At 41.5% G+C, this 22,952-nt stretch overlaps 1 protein-coding gene across 1 annotated transcript in view; it reads right to left on the bottom strand.

Moving 5' to 3' along the window:
- SDCCAG8 (SHH signaling and ciliogenesis regulator SDCCAG8) overlaps positions 1 to 22,952 on the bottom strand; it is a 462,443-nt gene that overhangs the window by 98,245 nt on the left and 341,246 nt on the right. Inside the window, exon 16 of the mRNA XM_033937699.1 lies at positions 5,306 to 5,437. Within this exon, the coding sequence (XP_033793590.1) occupies positions 5,306 to 5,437 (132 nt within the window). The remainder of the gene's footprint in view (positions 1 to 5,305; positions 5,438 to 22,952) is intronic.

A 22,952-nucleotide genomic window follows, 5' to 3' on the forward strand; every position in this document is an offset into this window, starting at 1 on the left:
AAACAAATTACATAAAATGTAATTTTATTTTTTTTTAGTAGCTTTCCATTTGGACATATGCCAAGCAAATTGGCACAAACTCAGTAGTATTATGTTAACAGAGTTTTAAGTAGGTCAGGTCTTTTCAATAAGGATCTATAGTATAATCTCGTTATAACGGACTTCAAGGGACCTGGAAAAACAGTCCATTGTATTCAGAGTCCTTTATATCCAGAGTTGCATTTTTTTAAACTTTATTTAGGTCAACTTGAAATAACGTACAATCAATGAACAACAGTCACTGCACAACCATATCAATAACAAAACTCAGCAAAACATTGGTATGGCATGAAATGATTGCAAAACCAGAACACTTACCCCTCTTCTACAAAGCCGCGCAGGGCTTTGGGGCTGTTACCGCGCGGCAGCTGCTAGCGTGGCTTTGTAGAGGAGGGGGGTAAAAGATGTTCTAAAGCGTTATGTCGTACTGTACTGGAAAGAAAAGTAATCTGTCATTTTCTTCTGGGCTGCATTTTGATACTGTATCACCGGCATGCCACGCACCTTGTAGGCGGAGCTTGCATGTCCATTATAGCCAAACAAAACTACAGCTAAAAGCGGTTCTGGGGACCAGATTGTTTATCCGTTATATGCAAGTTCGCTACATGCAATGATTTTCTGCATGTTCATAAAGGCGCACGGCTGGGACCAGCAGACCTTGTCCGCTATAAACGATATTCCGTTATAAGCGAGTTCGTTATAACGAGATTATACTGTATAACTTTTAGCTAAGCCATTTCTTTATTACAAGTACCTCTAAAACTAATTTATTTAGGCCCCCTTTATCAAGCTGTGTTAGGATTTTTTTTTATTGCTGGCCGCTGTGGTAAAAGCTCCCATGTTCATAGGAATTCTAAGAGTGTCAGAGCTTTCACTTCAGTGGCCGCTGTTTAAAATACCCAAACACAGCTTGAAAAAAGGGAGCCTTATTTATTTTTATTTAATTGGATCTTTAGATATCATTAAGAATGCCTAACAACATACACAAAATAAAGGTGGTTTAGGTGGGTGGGTGGTTGGAGAGGTGACAATTTTCTTGTCCCTGGATTCTTGCATGTAAAGGAGTACCCCCCCCTCCCCAGGGGATCTGACATATATATCCGCAACTAACAATTCCCTACAGCTTGATCTCCCTTTAGACTGTTACAGCTGTTTATGCAGCTGCTTGAAGAGATTTATGGCAAAATATCCCAAGTAGTTAGTTGCAGACTCATCCCAGCAACACAGCATGTAATTCTGATTTGACACATTCAGTATCCCATCATAGACATCAGATTTATGAAAACACATCTCTGTCTTATTTATAGAAACAAGCATTTGCAGATCTCTGCTAACTTGTTACACAGATGGTTGCAATGCTTTTATAGTTAAGTTACATTTACTGATGCCTGAAGAATATAGACACATCTGCCCCAAACTAAGTTCTCTTTTTAAAGGTATATAAAATCTGTATTGAAATATATACAAAAACATATACACACACACACATATATATATATATATATATTTACACACACACACATTATATACAACCAATTGTATTTATAGACAGCTTTGTACAACAACCACTGTTGCAGTAAATGTGTTCACAAAAATGATTAATAAGGGAACCATCTGAATACTGATTTACAGTTTATCTAAGAAAAGTATATTCCTTTCAGTGGAATACAATGTAGCAAAAGCTAATAGTCAAAAAATGGAAAATAACCTCCCCCCCCCAAATGACAACACTAGCCATAGCAAACAGGAAGCACAGTTTTGTAAATGCTATCCAACACAGATTTGCAGAAGGGTGAGGTGTGAAGCAACAATTCCTGGTGCTACATGATCAGATATGGAGAAGTTTAAAGCTTCACTGATTATCTCAGGAACAAATGCCAAAGAAGGGGAAACCAAATTGTCTTCGCCAGAATGAAGCTATGAATTTACAAAATACCTGTCACTCCCAATGAAAGGAGAAGGTGTTTGCCACTAGCCTGCCTTTTGATCTCCTGGATCAGAAGATTTGTGCCTTTCTGTGCCAGGCTGCTGCAAACAGCTCTACCTCTGGTATGCACCACTAGAGAAAGATCCTGATCCAGGGACTACTCATTGAGGTCCAGATGGCAACTAAGCCTGTCTGCCAGAATATTTTCTCTTCCTGCAAGGTATATGGCTTTTAGGGTCATCCCTCGAGAGGCGGCCCAATTCCAGGCCTTAATAGTTTCCCAACACAGCAATACAGAAAGAATCTGTTTCTCCCTGCTTATTCAGGTTAAACATTGCCATCTGATCATCTATTTGAACTACCAGGACAATTCTGTTGGCTATCAGATTTCTGAAAAACTTCTGAGGTACCTTTCCTGAGGCCATGATTATAGTATTCAAAAAGACAGAGAGAGGCACATTGCTTTTTTAAAATTACTGGCCTATGTATTTAATCAAATTTGAATGGAAAAAAAAATTTATTATGGCATGGCACAGTTCTAACCACAGGATATAAGATCAATCCTTATGCAGCAGTCTATGTTAGCATGAGAGTAAGAACTTTACAAAATGAAGAAAAATAAAATAAAACATATATATATATATATAAGGAGACTGGATGAACTGTTCAGGTCTTTAGATGCCGTTAATTACTATGTATTAGTGGGACTTTCTTTAGTTGGAACTGATAGCAGGGATGCATGGTGGGGAATGAATCCGCTATTAGAAGATTAGCACTAATAGGTATAAGCACCACAACAAAAGAGACACTCCTGCTTCTTGAAGCCTATAATTGACAAAAAAGAAAAAACAACCAAACAAAATAACCACAACAACAAAAACAATAAGAGAAAAAAATGCTTGAGGCTATGTGGAAAAGAGCTAAACCAAGGCCTGGATTTACTAACCTGCCCGATTGAGCCCGATGAATTCAGGAACAAAAAATATGCAGATGGGGGCGATCGGAGGAATGCCCCCATCTGCCTGCATGGATCGCTCTATAGTGATACCCGCGCATGCGCAGACCATCAGGCATAATCAAATGTTTAACAAATGATCCTGGGCTTTTTTAGACGTTTGGAGCTAGAAATTTTTTAAAAGCGTCTAAAAGCTAAAAAGGTGCCCAAACTGACCAGATGACCACCGGAGGGATTAAGGTGTGACCTCCCTTACTTCCCCAGTGGTCACTGACCCCCTCCCACCATCCAAAGATGTTAAAAAACCAGTACATTCTAGCCTGTATTGCCAGGTGGTGCTGAAAAGTTCTCAGCCCAAGCAGCTTCAGATATTAACTCAGACACATTGAGCCTAGAGAGCAGAGGTTATGGCAGTGAATTTCACATTAAAAGTTCCAGATACAGATGTCACCATATCTTGCTTACATTGTATGGGGAGCCCTCCAAGACCTACTGTACCTACTTTAAGATGACAGGTGGATATACTGACATCTGTACCTGGGACTTTTAATGTGAAATTTACTACAGTACTTCTTAGAAAAGCCCCTCTGCTATGCTCAGCTGTCTGAACAGATTGCTAAGAATGCAGGCTGCCTAGAGGAAAACTTGCTTTTGTGCGTTTTTCATGTAGATATACAGTGGAACCATAGTTTATGAGCATAATCCGTTCCAGGATCGTGCTTGTAATCCAAAACGCTCGTTTATCAAAGCCAAGTTCCCCATAGGCCTTAATGCAAACTCAGAAGATTCGTTCCACAACCAAAGTTTGTAATGGTGGCCCAGGAGTGAGTACCTGCCTGTGGGTGCTGCAGCGATTCCAAAGTGGTGCTTTCCTTCCCTCGGGTTTCCCGTGCAGCTGCCCTCCCACTTCGGCCGATGCCTCTGCCGTCCATCAGCGCCTCCCATCCAAGTCGGCCGCCACCCTGAATGAGCATGCGTGCGGCTTCACCTCTCCTCTCCTAAGTCAGCCGCTGCCCTGACAACACGCTCACCAAGGAGAAGCACGCAGGACATCCTGCTTGCTTGTATGTGGTTAGCATGTTGTCGGGGCAGCGGCTGACTTAGTAGAGGTGAGGTGAAGCCGCGCGCATGCTCATTCAGGATGTTGGCCGGTTTGGATGGGATGGGAGCCGGGAGGTGCTGACGGACGGCAGAGGCATCGGCCGAAGCGGGAGGGCAGCTGCACAGAGACCCCGAGGGAAGGAAGGCACCACTTTGGAATTACTGCAGCACCCGCAGGTAGGTATTCACCCCTGGGCCACCATTGCTGAGTGCTCGTTTATCGGGGCAGTGCTCGATTTACAAGACAAAAGTTTGCTAAGTGTTTTGCTCGTCTTGCAAAACACTCGCAAACCGGTGCACTCGTAAACCGAGGTACCACTGTATTTATATTTGAGAATGGCAAAAAGGATAGACGTACTAAGGACCAAAACATCTACATAGGTCATTTAAAAAAAATATAGACATCTTGCAGTTTTGAGAATGGACATTTTCTCTACTGGATATCTGGATGTCTTTCCCAAAACGTTAACTCAAACTTAGACTTATAAAATATCACCACAACTCCTGCTGAAATTGTATCTAAAATGAAGTGGGCATGAATGTGCATAACTTATAAAAGTATGAGCATACTGTAAATTGCAACTCTACCTGCAGTCCACCTAATATCCACCCCAGAACATGTCTACATGCAGGTCACATAAAAATATGGATGCTCGCGGTTTGGGCTCCTGTTTGGGACAGTTTGTCCCATAGTGCCCGAAGTGCTCTTTTGAATTTCTGACACTGGAGTGCTTGGAGGGGTGGGAGGGGGGAGTTCTGGGGGGGTTATTGGGGGTGGGTTGACCTTTGGATTTTGGGTGGGGATCATTTGTCTCCGCGCAGACACCATGCGGTAGACCCTTTTGTCTTGTGCTTTGGTTAGCTTCTGATTGTTTCTGTTTCCAGATTGTGGTATACTTTCTTTGTATTTTCATTTTCTTAATAAAACTTTGAACAAAAATAAAATAAAATATGGATGCTCTGATCATGTGTACTTTTACACATGAGGTAACTTTATATACATACACTGTCATATATATTTGAAAATACCTTTATAATATTGTTCTCAAACTATCTTATTTAAAGGGTGACTGAATGTGCAAGGCTGTAATGATGAAGAAGAAAGAGTATTCAGTTTCTTATTTCTTAAGAATAAGAATTTGTATTTAGACAGAGAGATGAACATAGTATGCATACTGTTCTTAGAAGGGTGAAATACTAATCACTGCCATTTCTTGAAATACCTGCTATGTTCTTTTGCAAACTGCTATTAACACTTGAATCAGATCTAAAAAATATTTTACCTTGTCTTCATCCTCTCATGCATTCTCCCATGCTGGATACATTGTTCCTCTAGTTCATTATTTCTTTTTATTATACTCTTGAGTTTAGTTTGGAAATATTCTTTTTCCTGATTAAGTTGCTCCATACCAGACCTACCAAAACACAACCAAATGGAATGTTACCATTTTTCTAAAAAGTAGCCAGCATTGCAGTTTCAAACATTCAAAGTACTGCTAATCTCTAAATGGTATCCTAACAGTTGTGACTATAAGAAGCTACTATAGACAATGATAAATCAAAAAGTAAAGGCAAAATATATTTAGAGCTCCTTTTACTAAGGTGCGTGTCAGCATAGCTATTACTAGCAATCAGCATTTTCAGTTGGCATAACTAATGTCAGCAAAGGCCTATAGGAAATTATATCAATCTGACTCTGGGATGTGGATGCAGATAGACCCTGAGTGCTCATGCACAGACAGAAAGCATCCAGGCAGATGGTTTCAAACAGCCCTAATTAAATCATGCTTAAAAGGTAACAAACCAACTTGCAGCTAAGAGAGGTGAAAAGGTGTTAAGAAGACGTGTTAATGTCTGATGCTTAGGATGGACAGCTTAGGATATACAATGGGTCCAGGTGCACAGATAACTAAGATTAATCAGAAACTATTGTCAGAGGCATACTGGAAATTACATTTGACTTCAGCCTATTCTTTTCCTGTCTAGCACAAGTTTACTAAGGATGGGGATGCTTAATTTCTATTGAAGCTCAATAGATTCTATATTTAGAATAAGTTTCCAAAGTATAAAAGCCCCCCTCGCAACATCACCCCCCCCCTCTTGCTCCTCTGGCTCCTTTTGCTCCTCTCTTGTCTATCTTCTGGAACCCAAAGCTTGGGATATCACCCTCCCCACCAGTGTTCCCGCTAAGCTGCGTTGACGTGCGCACGCGCACAAAATATTACCTCGCAGCGCACATGTTTCTCGTCACAGCGCACACAGTGTAGAGCACAGTTCTTCAACCGCCGGTCCGCAAACAAAATCTTGCCGGTCCGCGAAGGATTCGGTCCCCGCCGCAACGAAAGGCCGGCGTCAGCTGACTTGCAACTTCCTGTTGCAGTCGCTGTGCCGGGACTCCTGCCTTCCACCGCGTTTGCCTCCTGCCTTGTCTCCGCACCTCCAGACCAGCAGCGGCAGCTGTGTATGCTTTTAACTTCGGCACAGAGCTGCCCCTAATCAATAGTTTAGCGCGGTTTCATAAGGCAGCCTCGGGGCCTTTGCTAGGCCGGCCCACATCGCATCATCGAAGCGGGCCGGCTATCAAAGGCCCCGAGGCTGCCTCATGAAACCGCGCTAAACTATTGATTAGGGGCAGCTCTGTGCCGAAGTTAAAAGCATACACAGCTGCCGCTGCTGGTCTGGAGGTGCGGAGACAAGGCAGGAGGCAAACGCGGTGGAAGGCAGGAGTCCCGGCAGTTAAAAGCATACAGAGCTGCCGCTGCTGGTCTGAACTCTTGGGCCGCTGAAGGAGGGCAAAAAGCAGCTGTCCTGGAGGTTTCCCTTCCTCTCGCCTTTACAGGTTCCTTTTTTCCACCTTTTTTTTTTTTCCTTCAAACGGCAACGGGCCCCAGCATCGACATCAATCAAGTAAGTTCCACTGTCAATCAAGCGGTTCTGCTCGGCCAAAGCTTCCCCTGTGACATGAGCCACCCTCAGGGGAAAGAAAGTGACCCACAAAGGTGAGGGGAAGGGGGGCAGATGATGGAAGTTGGGGGGGGGGAGAGAGAGAGAGAGAGAAGGGGCAGATGATGGAATGGAGGAGATGAGAGAGAGAGAGAAGGGGACAGATGATGGAAGTGAGAAGAAGGGAGAGAGAGCAGAAGGCAGATGGATGTCAGTTGAGAAGGGAGAGCAGATGCTGAATGGAAGTGGGGAAAGAACACATACTGGATGGAAGGAGGAGATAAATAAAGGGGGAAGAAAATAGTAAGATAATGGAGGGGTGAGGGAAAGGGGTGACAAGCTGTGTGTAGACACAGTGAAAAGAGGGAAACGGGACTAAATAGTAAGAAAGAATTTAATTTAGATGGAGGCAGAAAATAGAGAAGGAAGACCAGAGAAGAAAAGGGAAGAGAGAGCAGAGAATGATCAGATCTGAGTGGAGGAAATGAGAAGAGAGATATGCTAAAAACCACAGGGGGGAGGGAAGGATAGAGATGCCAGACCATGAGGGGAACAGAAGGAAGATGATGGATGCTAGACCAAATTGGGGGGTGGGGGGGGGCAGGAGGAGAGATGGCAGGGAAAGACAGACAGTGAATGGAAGGGGCAGATGCTGGACTGAAGAGACAGAGAAGGTTATCATGCTGCTGTACCGGGCCATGGTACGCCCTCACCTGGAGTACTGCGTCCAGCACTGGTACTTTAAGAAGGACACGGTACTACTCGAAAGGATCCAGAGAAGAGCAACTAAAATGGTTAAGGGGCTGGAGGAGTTGCCGTACAGCGAAAGATTAGAGAAACTGGGCCCTTGAGCAGAGGAGATTGAGAGGGGACATGATAGAAACATTCAAGGTACTGAAGGGAATAGACTTAGTAGCTAAGGCAGGGAGAACGAGAGGGCACTCTCTAAAGTTGAAAGGGGATAGATTCCATACAAACGTAAGGAAGTTCTGTGGTAGAAAGCAACATATTTATTTGGCTCATAACTTGCTGGCGCCCGATATTTTTAGCTCACAGTGAAAAAAGTTTGCTCACAACACCCGCCCGCTTAGAGGGAACACTGCTCCCCACCCCCCTATTTCTCTCTCTCTCTCTTTCTTTGTGTGTTCTCTCTCATTCACAAGAATACAGAAGCAGTCTCTGTAATTGTAAAACTTATATCTCTCATTAATTTTAATGCTAAATTGTAACTTTTATGAATCTTGCTTTTCTGTAAGCCTATTTCTATAATATATTCTTTATGCAATCACCTCTGGCTGTGCTTCTTATTTGAGTCTACTTCCTGGTGGATCTTCGGTGACAGTATTGAACTCGGGATCTGGCGTTTTGTAAGGGCGCCTAACATAACCCCTACAACCTCACATTGTGGGGGCCACTACAATCCTTACAGTGCACTAGCATTTTTAACGCACGGATTTTAGCATGCGCTAAACCCGTGCTACGCTCCTAGAACTAATGCCAGCTCAATGCTGGCGTTAAGGCCTAGCACGCACGGCAATTAAGCGCACGCTAAAGCCCTAACACACCTTTGTAAAAGGAGCCCTTAATGGTTTTAATAGAAATAACTGTGAGCAATTGAACATATCGCTTTTCCACAAAGTCCCCATGCAAGAAGCACATTTGTTCTATCGATCAACTAGCTTCTGCAGTCCTGCAGAGAAGTTTTTTGGCTGCTCCCGAAGCCAGGTGAGCATCACTTCCTTTACTTCATCATGCTTTGTCTTTTGCTCTCCCGGATGCAGTGATGGATGAAGAGGCAATATTCTTGGAGATTATTTTGGAGCTGTAGCCTTTTTGTTTGAAGGATTCAATCAGGATTTTGAGGTGTTTATTTCTGTCTTTTGGGTCAGAGCAGAAAAGGTGGTATCATGTGGCTTGGTTCTGAAAAGTTCTCAGCCCAACCAAGAAGAGAATGACATGGATATGGTTCAACCAATGATCTGAAACATGTCAAAACATAGAATTTTACTTCTGCAAATTGGCACTTAATGAAATATGCTAACACTTTTTTTAGTTACAGTGGCAAAATAATGCTCAGAATTTAGGTTGGGCTGAGAACGTTTCAGCACCCTCTTGTAATGGATTCTTTTGTATGTAAAGAGTAGAAGCTGGAGTTGTGGAAGTAGCAGCTTCTGTCAGTTGGTTTCTTATATACAGACGTTTGTATATAGCCACTGTTGATAGAAACTGTGGTGTTAGAAAGCTGGCTTTTTCTGTGGAGTAGTCAAATTTAAATTTCATTGTAGAATGGCATGTATTGAAAGAACTGTAAAATTGAGTTTCTTCTCTCTTAGTCCAAATCATTAAAATGTCATCAATATACTAGTAGTATTTTAGGGGGTTTGAGTATAGAATTAAACAATGGGGGACTGAGAAGAATGGCTCCCTTAATCTCTTGTATAAATCCCTAACCAAAATGAACACTTTAAAATATATACTGTATATGCCTGCCGTTGAGCTGGTACAAATACTAACATGATAAAATTTCCCCATATACATATATTCCTTTTATAAAATAAGGAATACACATTTAGATTTTAGTCCTATCCAAGCCATCCCGAACCATGCCCCCTTGATATGGAGGTCCACATATAAATAGCAGCTTTGTGAAATCTGCTTTCATATGTATATGTATATATACCATATACTCATGCACATGGCTCTATTTGCAGGTGTATAAATATCCACAAAAATACACCCTCAAAATGTTCAGGATAACGTCACTTAATTTAACTAAAAGGGAGAAAAGACCTCAGTGTCTAATAGGGGTTATCCAAACAGCAACCCACATAGACAAGCTGGGTTACAAATATCACTTGAAACCAGCAGACACATCCTCGGTAAAAAAACTCCCAAAAAGTTGAAGACGCAATTTCACAATAACTTTCAAAAAAATAACAGTCAATTTCAAGTCTCTATTTCAAAATTTTCAATAAAGTCACTTATCTGAAAATTGCTGTCTTCTTAATGACTTCTCAATCCGTTAAACGTAATCCTGAGGCTTGGAAGCAGGAGAAAATCACTCCATCGGAGAAAAACTCAGAGCATAGCAGCTACTCCAATATAACCGCTAGCATAATCCAAAAACTCAGAGATATTTGTAACCAGCTTGTCTATGTGGGTTGCTATTTGGATAGCCCCTATTAGACACTGAGGTCTTTTCTCCCTTTTAGTTAAATTAAGTGACGTTATCCTGAACATTTTGAGGGTGTATTTTTGTGGATATTTATATATTTGACATCCTTTCTTGGTTCTATTTATCTATTTGCAGGTGTACATATTTCTGAAATAATGGCCACAGTCCCTTTATGTTAATTCTTTGAGTCAGGAACTCAGAAATAACATTTTTTATGAGGCAGGACAATGGTGTACTATTTACATGTTTTATTTCCAACTTCAACTGGATGCTTCAGTATGGGCTTCTAATTAATAACTACCATACAGCTCCCTTGCACAACATAATCTAAAATGCATCACCCATGCAGACAGTGGTTGAAGGAGTATTGCACCCACAAAGCAAAAAAAGGAAGACCTGTGTTCCATAGCAACACTGGTGAATTAAAAAAGCAGAGTAGAAAAAGAGTCCCTGGATGTGACAGGAGTTGTCAAATTTAAAGGCTCCTTTTACGAAGGCGCGTTAGGGCCTTAACGCACAGAATAGCGTGCGCTAAAATGCCACACGTGCTAGCCGCTACCGTCTAAGAACATAAGCAATGCCTCCGCTGGGTCAGACCTGAGGTCCATAATGCCCAGCAGTCTGCTTATGCGGCGACCCAACAGGTCCAGGACCAAAGCAGTAATCCTCTATCTATACCCCTCTATCCCCTTTTCCAACAGGAAATTGTCCAATCCTTTCTTGAATCCCAGTACCATCCTCTGCCCTATTACGCCCTCTGGAAGCACATTCCTCTTGAGCAGGTGGTAGTTTTTTGGCTAGCACACGCTACAGCGCGTGCTAATTCGATGTGTTGCGCTAAAAACGCTAGCGCACCTTCGTAAAAGGAGCCTTAAAAGTTTATTATATTCAAAATGTAAAAGTCTAAAACATGAATAGCACTTATTTAAAAAAATTCTCACAATACACTAATTGCTTCCAGGAACCGTTGACACTGAACCTTACACGGGTCATGTTTTGGCAATATTTTGTCTTCCTCAGGGGTCCTTTAAATAAAATGAAATAATGAAAATAGGTTTGACATATTAGTGTGAAGGTATCGAAGTGTAAGGGATGCTACATGCACATTTTTGTGAATGAAATGTGAGACAATTGGACAGAAAACATGGAAAACAAGAAACTCGAATGAAATAAAATAAGAAAAGTGACAAACAAAAATGAAAAAGTAAATATTAATTGTTAAATAAAATTGAAAACCATGAGCATAGAAGATCAATGATGTGATGGATTGAACGAATGTGTTTGTGAAAGTGATGAAATGAAGTGATTAATGTGATAATGGTTATCTGTGTGAGTGTGATTGTGAAAAGATGTGTGCCATACTAACATTCCGCCCCCCCTCTTTTTACAAAACCAAAGCATGTTTTTTAGCACCAGCCGAGGCGGTAATGGCTCCGATGCTCATAGAATTCATACGAGCATTGGAACTGTCACCACCACGTCTTGTGCTAAAAACTATGGTTTTATAAAAAGGGTGAAGGGGGGTGTTAGTATGGCACACATCTTTTCACAATCACACTCACACAGATAACCATTATCACATTAATCACTTCATTTCATCATTTTCACAAACACATTTGTGCTATTTTGATTTTTACAGGCTTCAGGATTTTTGTATATTTACATCATATATATTCAAGAACCAGGAAGATATATTATAGAAACTAGTTTGGGAGTTTTATTGGCCCATGAAGCTCACCTTTTTCTCCCAACATTTGGATTGTTAGTTAGGGTTTGGAGATTCTGTGGTGCTAAAGCACTTCATTTTGTTAGGCAACAGTTTTCTTTCTTCTTTATATATGAGTAAGATTGTATTAATTGTTGACTTCAATTACCCAACATTGGCTGGTTAAATGTTACATCAGGGAGAGCTAGGAAGGTAAAATTCCTAGACGTCGTAAATGACTGCTTCTTGGAGCAACTGGTCCATGAACCAACAAGAGGGGTGTCAGCATAGCTATTGCTAGCATTCAGCATTTTCAGTTGGCATAACTAATGTCAGCAAAGGCCTATGGGAAATTATATCAATCTGACTCTGGCATGTGAATGCAGATAGACCCTGAGGGCAGGGAGACTGTTTTAAATAGCCCTGATTAAATCATGATTAGCTAAAAGGTGTTATTGTGTTAATGTCTGATTAAGAGGGTGCTTAGGACAATGGGTCCAGGTGCACAGATAACTAAAGTTAATCAGAAACTATTGTCAGAGACATACTGGAAATACATATATGACTACAGCCTATTTTTCTCCTGTCTACGAAGGAGGGGGGAGATTTAACTTCTATTGAAGCTCAATAGATTCTGGTTTTTAGAATAAGTTTCCAAACTATAAAAGCCCCCTCGCAGCATCACACCCCTCTCTTGGCTCTTGGCACTTTGGCCCTCTCTTGTTTCTCTTGAGCTATCTCTTTCTCTGTCTATCTCTCTGTCTATCCTCTTTATCTATGGAACCCGAAACTTAGACCATCACCCCATCCCCCTTTCTCTCTCTCTCTCTGGCTCTCCTTAGAACTTCAGACTCTCTGTCTCTTTGCCTCTGAACTCTGTAAGGCAGGGAAACTGCTTTGCTCTCTACTTAATTGTAATGCTTATAAATATTGCTTTTCTGTAAGCCCATTTCTATAATATATTCTTTATGCAATCACCTCTGGCTGTGTTTCTTATTGGATTCTACTCCTGGTGAATCTTCTGTGAGGGAACTGAACCTGGGACCTGGCATGTGTAAGGTCGCCTCTAATATAACCCCACCAACCATACATTGTGGGGGCCTGACTAACAATCCTTACATTTTGAGGGCTCATCTCAGTCATTCCTGATGATTTCATTTGGGTAAGTAGAATTCAATTTTTTTTCCCTTGTATGCACTGTGCAATAGGATTATGTATAGACAGAGTGAGATAGAAATCAAAAGACCTTGGAAAACCCTTAGATTGATTGTACTTTAGACTGGATGACACACTGGTGAAAAGTTCCAGTAATACTGTGGGGTTTTATACTTGGTGAGATTTTACTTATCAATAGACTTTGTATTTTTGATTGATAGACAGAGTGAGATAGAAATCAAAAGACCTTCTGGAACCCTTAAATTGTTATAGACTGGATGACACATTTGTGAAAAGTTTCAGTAATATTTTGGGTTTTATATTTGGTGAGATTTTACTATCAAAAGGCTTTGTAGTGTTACCTATGCCAGTTTGCATTGTATGATTTGCTATTATAGGCTTGCTAGAGTGTATTACATGTAAGGATATTTGAGCTGCTCTTTAGAAAAGCATGGTCCAAAATTAAAACAGTCACTCAATTAAGACACGCCACATCTTTACTAATAACTTTTCCTTTTTGTTTTTTCCTTTGTGCTTTTAATTCTATTTCTTGTCAGTCTCTGCCCTGGTGAAAGGCCCAGTGCACACTGGACTGGAACTGGCAGCTGGCATCTCTCCTCTTCTAACAGACTTCTTATATTTTTCCTGCTAAACTTCTGCCTGTAAATTTCAGGTAGTAACCTTTGCATTTAAAATGTGGGCAAGTGTGGGCATAAGTGTATTATTTATGCCAATGACTCTTGCCTAAGACGCTTTACCTCATTTTTTTTTTCTACCTATTAACTAAAGTCTCCATCCTTCATCAGTGGGAGCATTTCAATTAGAGAATGACACGGGGAGCGATCCCCGCAGCGAACCGCTGCATGGCTGCGGTTTGGCTGCGGGTTATGGTGACCTCATTAGCAAATCGCCGCAGACGCGGGGACAAATCCTTTCACCGACCGCAAAAACGGTGAATAGATTTGTCCCCGCAGGCCAATGTCCCCCCTTCTAGGAACCGCTATTTACCTGTGTTTTCACTGCCCCCCCCCCCCGACGATCGCCCTCACTGGTAGGAGGGTGCCCAACCCCTCCTGCCGGCACCCCCAACGGCCCCCTATATCGCCAATAGGAGGGTGCCCAACCCCTCCTGCCGGTCCCTCCCCCAACAAACCCCGCCATCCCGAAACACCACCCTTAGTCTTACTTTCCAAGTTGGACCGGACAGCTCCTCGCTCGTCTGGCCAGCAGGCCTGCCTCCGTCCAAATGAGGCGGGCCCGCCCCTCCCCTCCCCTGCCTAACCCACAGGATCCTAGGGCCTGATTGGCCCAAGCACCTAAGGCCCCTCCTATAGCGGGAGTGGCTTTAGGTGCCTAGACCAATCAGGCCCTAGGATCCTGTGGGTTGGGCAGGGTAGGGGCGGGCCCGCCTCATTTGGACGGAGGCAAGCCTGCTGGCCATACGTGTGAGGAGCCGTCCGGTCCAACTTGGAAAGTAAGACTAGGGGGTTCCGGGGTGGGAGGGTTCGTTGGGGGGGGGGTCCAGCAGGAGGGGTTGGGTACCCTCCTGCCGGCGATCTTAGGGGAGGCCATTGGGAGGACCGGCAGGAGGGGTTGGGTACCCTTCTGCTGCGATTGTCGGGAGGGCCGTTGGGGGGGTCTACAGGAGGGGTTGGGTGCCCTCCTGCCGTGATCGCTGGGGGGGGGGGAGACTTGCAGCCGTAGCCGCGGTCACTATGCTAATCACGGCAGGGAGATCTTTGCCGCGATTAGGTACAGCGGCCGCGTCTACTTACCATATAGGCTAACATTGTAAGCATTTAAAGTACATGTCGTGTTTGTTTTTGCATTGCTAGCCCCAGGGGTGGTGGAAGATTAGTGATTGAAAAACTGTATGAAAAATAACTATTTTAAATTTAGTGATCAAAATGTGTCAGTTTTGAGAATTTATATTAATTAATTTTTTCTCTGCGTGTTTTGTTTTTGTATAGTTATTAACTAATATTTAACTAAGTTTTAAAGTTTTAAAGTTTTAAAGAATGTTTCCTTTATACGTAAATAAAGAAAAGTGAATGGGATTGCAGTGGCGGTGACGGGGCGGTGAATGGGGTGGCAGTGGCTGTGACGGGGCGGTGAAGAGGATGGTGAGACGGGGACGGGGCGGTGATGGGGATGGTGAGACGGGGACGGGGCGGTGACGGGGACCAATTTTTTCACCGTGTCATTCTCTAATTTCAATCTCAAAGGCAACACACAGACAGGGATGAGCAAGGCCCACGTACCAAGGCAGACTGCAGCCTCAAATATGAACCTTTTGATTTTCAAGAACTCACAGATATTGTACACAAATATTTTGACAAGAAAGGGGGTCCATATGAGGGTAATTTTCCAGAACACACATGGCATGATATTCAGAAACAAATGGTTGATCATTCTCAGGAGTTTAGAAAGAAAACAAATAAACGAAAGTGTCTTTTCATTCAAGGCATATGTAAGGGAATTATTAGCATAAGACAAGAAAATACTGACTTGAACACTCAGAGCCATCAGTTGTCCAAAGACTTAGATGAAGCACAAATTAATATATCCATGCTAAGAACTCAAATTGTTCAAGCTACAAATTCCTTTTTAACTGTAAATGAACAATTAGAAGAGGCCAAAGCAGAATTAAAGTATTTAAAATAAAAATGTGCCTCACAGGGACAGGTTAATGCTGTCTCCTCACAGATTCTGCCGTCTGCACCTGTGCCACCATCACCATATAATCCATGTAGTCAGTTTATAGAGAAACAGAACACAGTTTTTGTAGCAGGTCAGAGAAAAGGTAAACTAGCTATAGATGTAGAACAGGAAGAAGAACCGACAAATGAAGATGAGGAAAATTCATTACCAGGCCAGAGCAATACCAAAAGTACCCCTATAAGTGACACAGCTCCAGTAACTGTAGTACTGCAGGGACCTATGAAAGATAGTGACATTGAAAGAATAGTGGAGAAAGTGGGCCCTATGCCTTTTAATTTAAATGAATGGTGCAAATGGGCTACTGACATACTGATTCACTGGGGTCTAGGGAAATACAAAATGAACAATGCAGATTTTGATAAGCTTTTGCACCTAGCCCTGGGTCCACATTATTATAAATTTGGATCTCTTGTTCATCCATACCAGTTTGTAAAGATGGGCATCAAAAAACTATTTCGATGCAGCTCCCTACAGGTACTTAGAACTTTTTCACCTCTGCCAAGTGATACACTAGAGCAGTTTGCATAAAGGGTGTGGGTAATACACGCTGTACTTAAAGAGAATGAACACTGGCCCATTTCTTCAGATTATGGTCAGAGAGAACATAAGGAATTTCTATTAGAATTATTATCCCCCGAGATTACTACACACCTTCTGTTGTTTTCGGAGGACCCTAAAACTACCCCTTTTGACACTTTACTGCTCAGGATTGGGTCTGTGTGGAAGACCCAGTTAACTCAAATTATTTCAGTATCAGAAGCTAGAAGGTGGCGTGCTGAGGGAGCACCCCAATACAATAAAACACCACACACAGGAAATAGGGGGCATGTCAGAGGTAGTTACAGAAATTCCTCCACTTACATTCCCTTCCATGAACTCAGAGACCAAAAGGAAAAATTAGAAATAGAGAAAATAAAACAGGAACAGGATAAACACACAATGCAGATAGAATTGGACAGAATAAAAAGTGATTTGACAACCAGGAAAAACAGTGTTAGTGCATAGGGATGTCCTGACTCTCTGTGTCCAAATACCAAGGTGACTCAAGCCTTCACATCCCTGCCAGACTCCTATCACTTTCCTGTGGACTCATTTTTGGAGACGCAGGATAAGGGAAAGAAGTCAGACTCAGAATTCAGCTTGAGGTATGTGGCACCTTTGATATTGGACACTTGCAGCTGCCCCATTGTTAATACTACTATAGAGGGTCAGGATAAATTAACTTTAATTGATGCAGGGGCTGGAATCAGTTTTACAGATAGAGCGCCTCCTACTGGAGATCAGAAAAATATGGAAATTTGTGAGATTCAGGGTCTAAATGACAAAGCAAAGTGTGTATCTATCCCACAAAATACAGGCAAAGAAATAGTTGAGGTGGCTGGTCTTGCATTAGGTACAGGAATTCCAAATGCTTCTAAACCTTTGGTTCATGAGGTTATTCCTGTGCAGTTAGCCACACAGTGTAGCATGCTAGTGCAGCAGCATGATCATAGTGTAACTCACTCAGAGGCTGCAGATGTTTCTGTTTGGGCACAAGATTGTGGGAAAAGGTACACTGAAATTTTGTTTGAGGCCGAAGATCCTCAACCACAAACACAGCATCCTGTACTTCCTCCAGCAACAGAATTGGTGCCTAAGATGGAGAAGAGGGGTCGGAGTGGACCTATCTCTTTAGCATGTCGCTCTCCAGCTTGGTCAGATGCTAAACCAGAGGGCTCTGTTAGGCTCACTATACACTCTCAGGCCCTAACTAAGATTTCAAAGCCTGTAGCACAAGGGGCAGCCTCTTACTCTGACATTACTGTGAAATTTAACCCTAAATGTGCATTTTTCTCTGTCCTAGACATGATTAATGATTTTCGGAATTTGCCCCTTGCCTCTGAATGCCAGGACACGACAGTGCAGACAAAAGAAGACACATCTAGCCTGCACCTGACTTCTGCACCGCAGTGCCCAATCCTCCGAGTGCAGTGGGACCCAGGTGGCAGACATGTGGTCAAGGTCGGCCTGAATGGAACATGGACAAAGTTTGTTTTAAGTGACCTTGAGGATGCTGCCAATTTAAAATGTTTTTTCTTTTTCTTAGCAGCTGTTCGGATATATACATAGCCATCCCAGACCAGTTTTGGCATAAAGATCTTTCTAGTGTTTTCCAAGGTTCCTCTTTATCACTGCAGAGATAAAGATGTTCCAAAGAAGATATTAGCTTTATGCCTTTTCTGGATATGAGATGGTTATGATATGCATTATTTGTACTACTCATGTGTTCATCTTTGCTGTGTTTTTCTATAACAAGGTGTTTATTTGCAGAATTAAATTCAGCCCTGAACACTTGACAGATGGAAGAAAACTTTGTGTTTTATGTTTTGTCTATGCCATGTGGTCTGTCTTTTGTCTATTTGTTTTAGTTTAGGGAGTACCCCAGGATACATAACATTGACCATTTCTAGAGCCCTTTTCCCCATTTTTTTTTGTAACTAGCCCAATTGCGCAATGTTCTTTTTACCTATTGTTTCATATCCTAAATGTAGCTTAGTTAGGGGTTATATTTTTAAGTAAAGGTTTCACTTTATACCGTGTTTATTCTATGCTCCTCACTAGATTCAGTACACATTTCTGACATAATTTTTTTATATATACATTCAGTACAGAATTATGGTCTCTCTGAAGTGCCATAATAGTTATATGCAGCACACAAAAACATATCTTTTTGGCATGTCTGATTAAGAACCTTAAGTACCTGAATATTGTCTCTCTTTTGCCATAACTATACCAAGTAAATGCATTAATATTGTTACATTTTACCACAATCAGTACAGGCAACCTGGTCTCTCTCTCTCTCTCTCTATACATTCAGTACAGGCAACATGGTTTCTCTCTCGTTTTCTATCTCTTATTTGGATCACACTGGAGTACAGCTGCTGAATGATATCTGGACTCTTTTCAAGCCGGTTTATCCCTCCCTGTATGCACAGACATCATTTCATCTCAAGGGTGAACACCACTAGTTTCTAGTGACTGACAGATCCTGTGCAAACATCATTTCATCCCAAGTGTGCATCTCACCAGTTTAAAGAGACTGCCGGTTCCTGCTGGACTAATTCAGCTTCCTGCACCCTGACTGCAAAAACTTCTCTACCTTCTCACACATGTTGTACACAATGTTTCCTGTTCGTTGTTTCCTGTTTGTTGGATCTACGGATTCATGATAGCCACCTTCCTAAGCACGCTTTGCTGTACAGTTCAACCTATTTACTGAATAATACCTGGTGTAGTCATTCACCTCTGTCCTCCATCACCATTAATGGGACAACCTACTCCACACCTCTGGTTACTAATGATTCTATGGACATTCCAGACTTTATTTCATATGCTGTGCATCCACTACCTCTTGGTATGGGGAACGAGACATTTATCACTTTTGAAAATGGACACATTGCATAAACTGTAGAAAATTTGCTACGAGACACTCATGTCTCAGTTTGGGAACTTTGCTTTGAGTATTCGCCCACTGCAAACCACGTATTTAATGTTTTAATTCACCCTATCATTATCTTAATTATTCTACAAATTTTGTTATGTATTGTTATGATTTTCCTTTGCTGTAAAGTGAAACACATGTACATTTCTTTACAACGCATATCATACAAAGTTCCTTCTAACTTTTAAGGTAGTTATACATGTATTTCCAGTATCTTCTCTGACACTTGCTAATTTGGTTCTAATTTGGTTTTAATTTGGCATGGCCTATTGCATTACCAGGGTCAGACATAATATTATCCCATACTTGCATACTCTCTCATGACATCTTGGTACCTTTATACCTGAACCTCCTGAAAAAGCTTCCTGCATCCCTTATGCACCGTTCATTCGCTCAACGACGGGTAAGATATAAGCATACTGGGGTCCCCGTCCAGATGACGGACTATACAACCTAAGACAGAGGTTTGAACTCATAATGGGAACTGTTTATCTTCATAGCTTGGAGATTCAGCAGGACAGGGGACGTGCTGTTGGAGGTAAGCGAGGCATCTGCGAAATGCAGACTGGCTGTTTATAGAAGGGTACCGCAAGCTTGCCTTCATTTCAAAGAATAAAAATAAAAAAAGTATGGGAGATGTCAGCATAGCTATTGCTAGCATTCAGCATTTTCAGTTGGCATAACTAATGTCAGCAAAGGCCTATGGGAAATTATATCAATCTGACTCTGGCATGTGAATGCAGATAGACCCTGAGGGCAGGGAGACTGTTTTAAGTAGCCCTGATTAAATCATGATTAGCTAAAGGTGTTATTGTGTTAATGTCTGATTAAGAGGGTGCTTAGGACAATGGGTCCAGGTGCACAGATAACTAAAGTTAATCAGAAACTATTGTCAGAGACATACTGGAAATACATAAATGACTACAGCCTATTTTTCTCCTGTCTACGAAGGAGGGGGGGAGATTTAACTTCTATTGAAGCTCAATAGATTCTGGTTTTTAGAATAAGTTTCCAAACTATAAAAGCCCCCTCGCAGCATCACCCCCCTCTCTTGGCTCTTGGCACTCTGGTCCTCTCTTGTTTCTCTTAAGCTATCTCTTTCTCTGTCTATCTCTCTGTCTATCCTCTTTATCTATGGAACCCGAAACTTAGACCATCACTCCATCCCCCTTTCTCTCTCTCTCTCTCTCTGGCTCTCCTTAGAACTTCAGTCTCTCTGTCTCTGAACTATGTAAGGCAGGGAAACTGCTTTGCTCTCTACTTAATTGTAATGCTTAATTGTAATGCTTATAAATATTGCTTTTCTGTAAGCCCATTTCTATAATATATTATTTATGCAATCACCTCTGGCTGTGTTTCTTATTGGATTCTACTCCTGGTGAATCTTCTGTGAGGGAACTGAACCTGGGACCTGGCGTGTGTAAGGGCGCCTCTAATATAACCCCACCAACCATACATTGTGGGGGCCTGACTAACAATCCTTACAAGGGATAGCTATTTTAAATTTGGTCCTTAGTAGAAAGCAAAGCATAGTACAGGAATTAAATGTGTTGGGTCTCCTGGGAAACAGTGATCATAATGTGATCAAATTTGAGCTGATACCTGGAGTGATGTTGCAAAAGAAATCTACTCTAGAGACATTTAATTTTCAAAAGGGTGACTATGATTAAATGAGGAAAATGTTTAAAAAGAAGCTAAAAGGATCAGTTGCAAAGATTAGGACTGTAAACCAGGCGTGGATGTTATTTAAAAATACTATTGTGGAAGCCCAGACCAGATGAATTCTACGTATTAACAAAGGTGGAAAGAAGAGGAAACGAGAACCAACATGGTTAAAAAGGTGAAGTGAAAGAGGCTATTGGAGCAAAAAAATCATCCTTCAAAGAATGGAAAAAGGATCTGAATGAAGACAATAAGAAGAGACACATGCACTGGAAAGCAAGATGCAAAGCATTGATAAAGAAAGCTAAGAAAGAATATGAAGAGAAACTTGCAAAAGAAGCAAAAACTCATAATTTATTTTAGGTACATCAGATGCAGAGAGCCTGCGAGGGAATCCATGGGGGCGTTGGATGATCAAGGAGCAAAAGGGGCGCTCAGGGAGAATAAGGCCATAGCAGAGAGACTGAATGAATTCCTCGCTTTGATCTTTACAGCAGAAGATGTAAGAGATCTACCTGAATCGGAAATGGTTTTCAAGGGTGATGATGCAGAGGAGCTGAAACAAATCTCGGTGAATATGGAAGATGTACTAAGCCAATTTAACAAGTTAAAAAATGGTTAATCATCTGGACTGGATGGTATACATCCCAGGGTACTAAAAATACAGACATGAAATTGCTGACCTGCTGTTAGTGATCTGTAATCTGTCACTAAAATCATCTGTGGTATCTGAAGATTGGAAGGTGGCCAATGTTAGGTTGATTTTTAAAAAGGGGTCCAGGGGAAATCTGGGAAATTATAGACCGGTAAGCCTGACTTCAGTGTCAGTCAAAATAGTAGAAACAATTAAAAAAATAAGTAAAATTGTAGAACACATAGACAAACATGATTTAATAGGACAGAGTCAGCATGGGTTCAGTTGAGGGAGATCTTGCCCCACCAATTTGCATGACATCTTTGAAGGTGTGACTAAACAAGTGGATAAAGGTGAGCCAGTTGATTTAGTGTATCTAGATTTTCAGAAAGCTTTTAACAAAGTTCCTCATGAGAGGCGCCTGAGAAAATTAAAGAGTCATGGGATAGGTGGTAAAGTTCAGTTGTGGATTAGGAATTGGTTATCGGATAGTAAAAAGAGGGTAGGCTTAAATGGTCATTTTTCTCAATGAAGAAGAGTAACAATGGAGTGCCGCAGGGATTTGTACTGGGACCGGTGCTATTTCACTTATTTATAAATGATCTGGAAATTGGAACTATGAATGAGGTGATTAAATTTGTAGAAGACACTAACTGTTCAAAGTTGTTAAAACGCATGCAGATTGTGAAAAATTGTAGGCAGACCTTAGGAAATTGGAAGACTGGGCGTCCAAGTAGCAGATGAAGTTTCAAGTTTCAAGTTTATTAGTTTTTAATATACCGACCATCAACAGATATCTGGCCGGTTAACAATAAAATTTAAAAGGAGAGAGAGATAAAATAAAAAATAAATAAATAAATTAAAAAAAAAATTTAAAATAGTTGTCATTTTGGAAATAAATAGTGCGAACATATATGATATCAACAAGACAAACTTGAGAGTGAGGATAATAGGGAAGGATGGGGAAAAGTTACATTTTTAAGAAGAAAAGGAGAAAGTGGGAATGGGGTAAAACGTAGGAACACATGCAAAGTGATACACATTGGGAAGAGTAACCCAAATCACAGTTACCAGATGCTAGGGTCCATTTTGGGGGTTACTGCCCAAGAAAAGGATCTCGATGTAATTGTAGACAATACGATGAAACCTTCCACCCAATGTGTGGCGATAGCCAAAAAAGCAAACAAGATGCTAGGAATTATTTTTAAAAGGGATGGTTACCAAGACTAAGAATGTTATAATGTTTCTGTATCACTCCATATAATGTGAATCTCAGCACCTAGTTTTCTTAATGGAGACTATTCGCATAATCAGTCCGTCCCTGCAAGAAGTTATCTTACAAGTCTACCAGACTCCATTTTAACATCCTTTGTTAAATGTTTTTATAGTTTAAAGATCCTCAGAGGGCCACCTCGCACTCAAATATATTTCATGGTGCGGGGCTTTATGCACCC

The sequence above is a fragment of the Geotrypetes seraphini genome, chromosome 3, assembly GCF_902459505.1.
Source record: "Geotrypetes seraphini chromosome 3, aGeoSer1.1, whole genome shotgun sequence".
In the NCBI taxonomy this organism is placed as follows: Eukaryota; Metazoa; Chordata; class Amphibia; order Gymnophiona; family Dermophiidae; genus Geotrypetes; species Geotrypetes seraphini.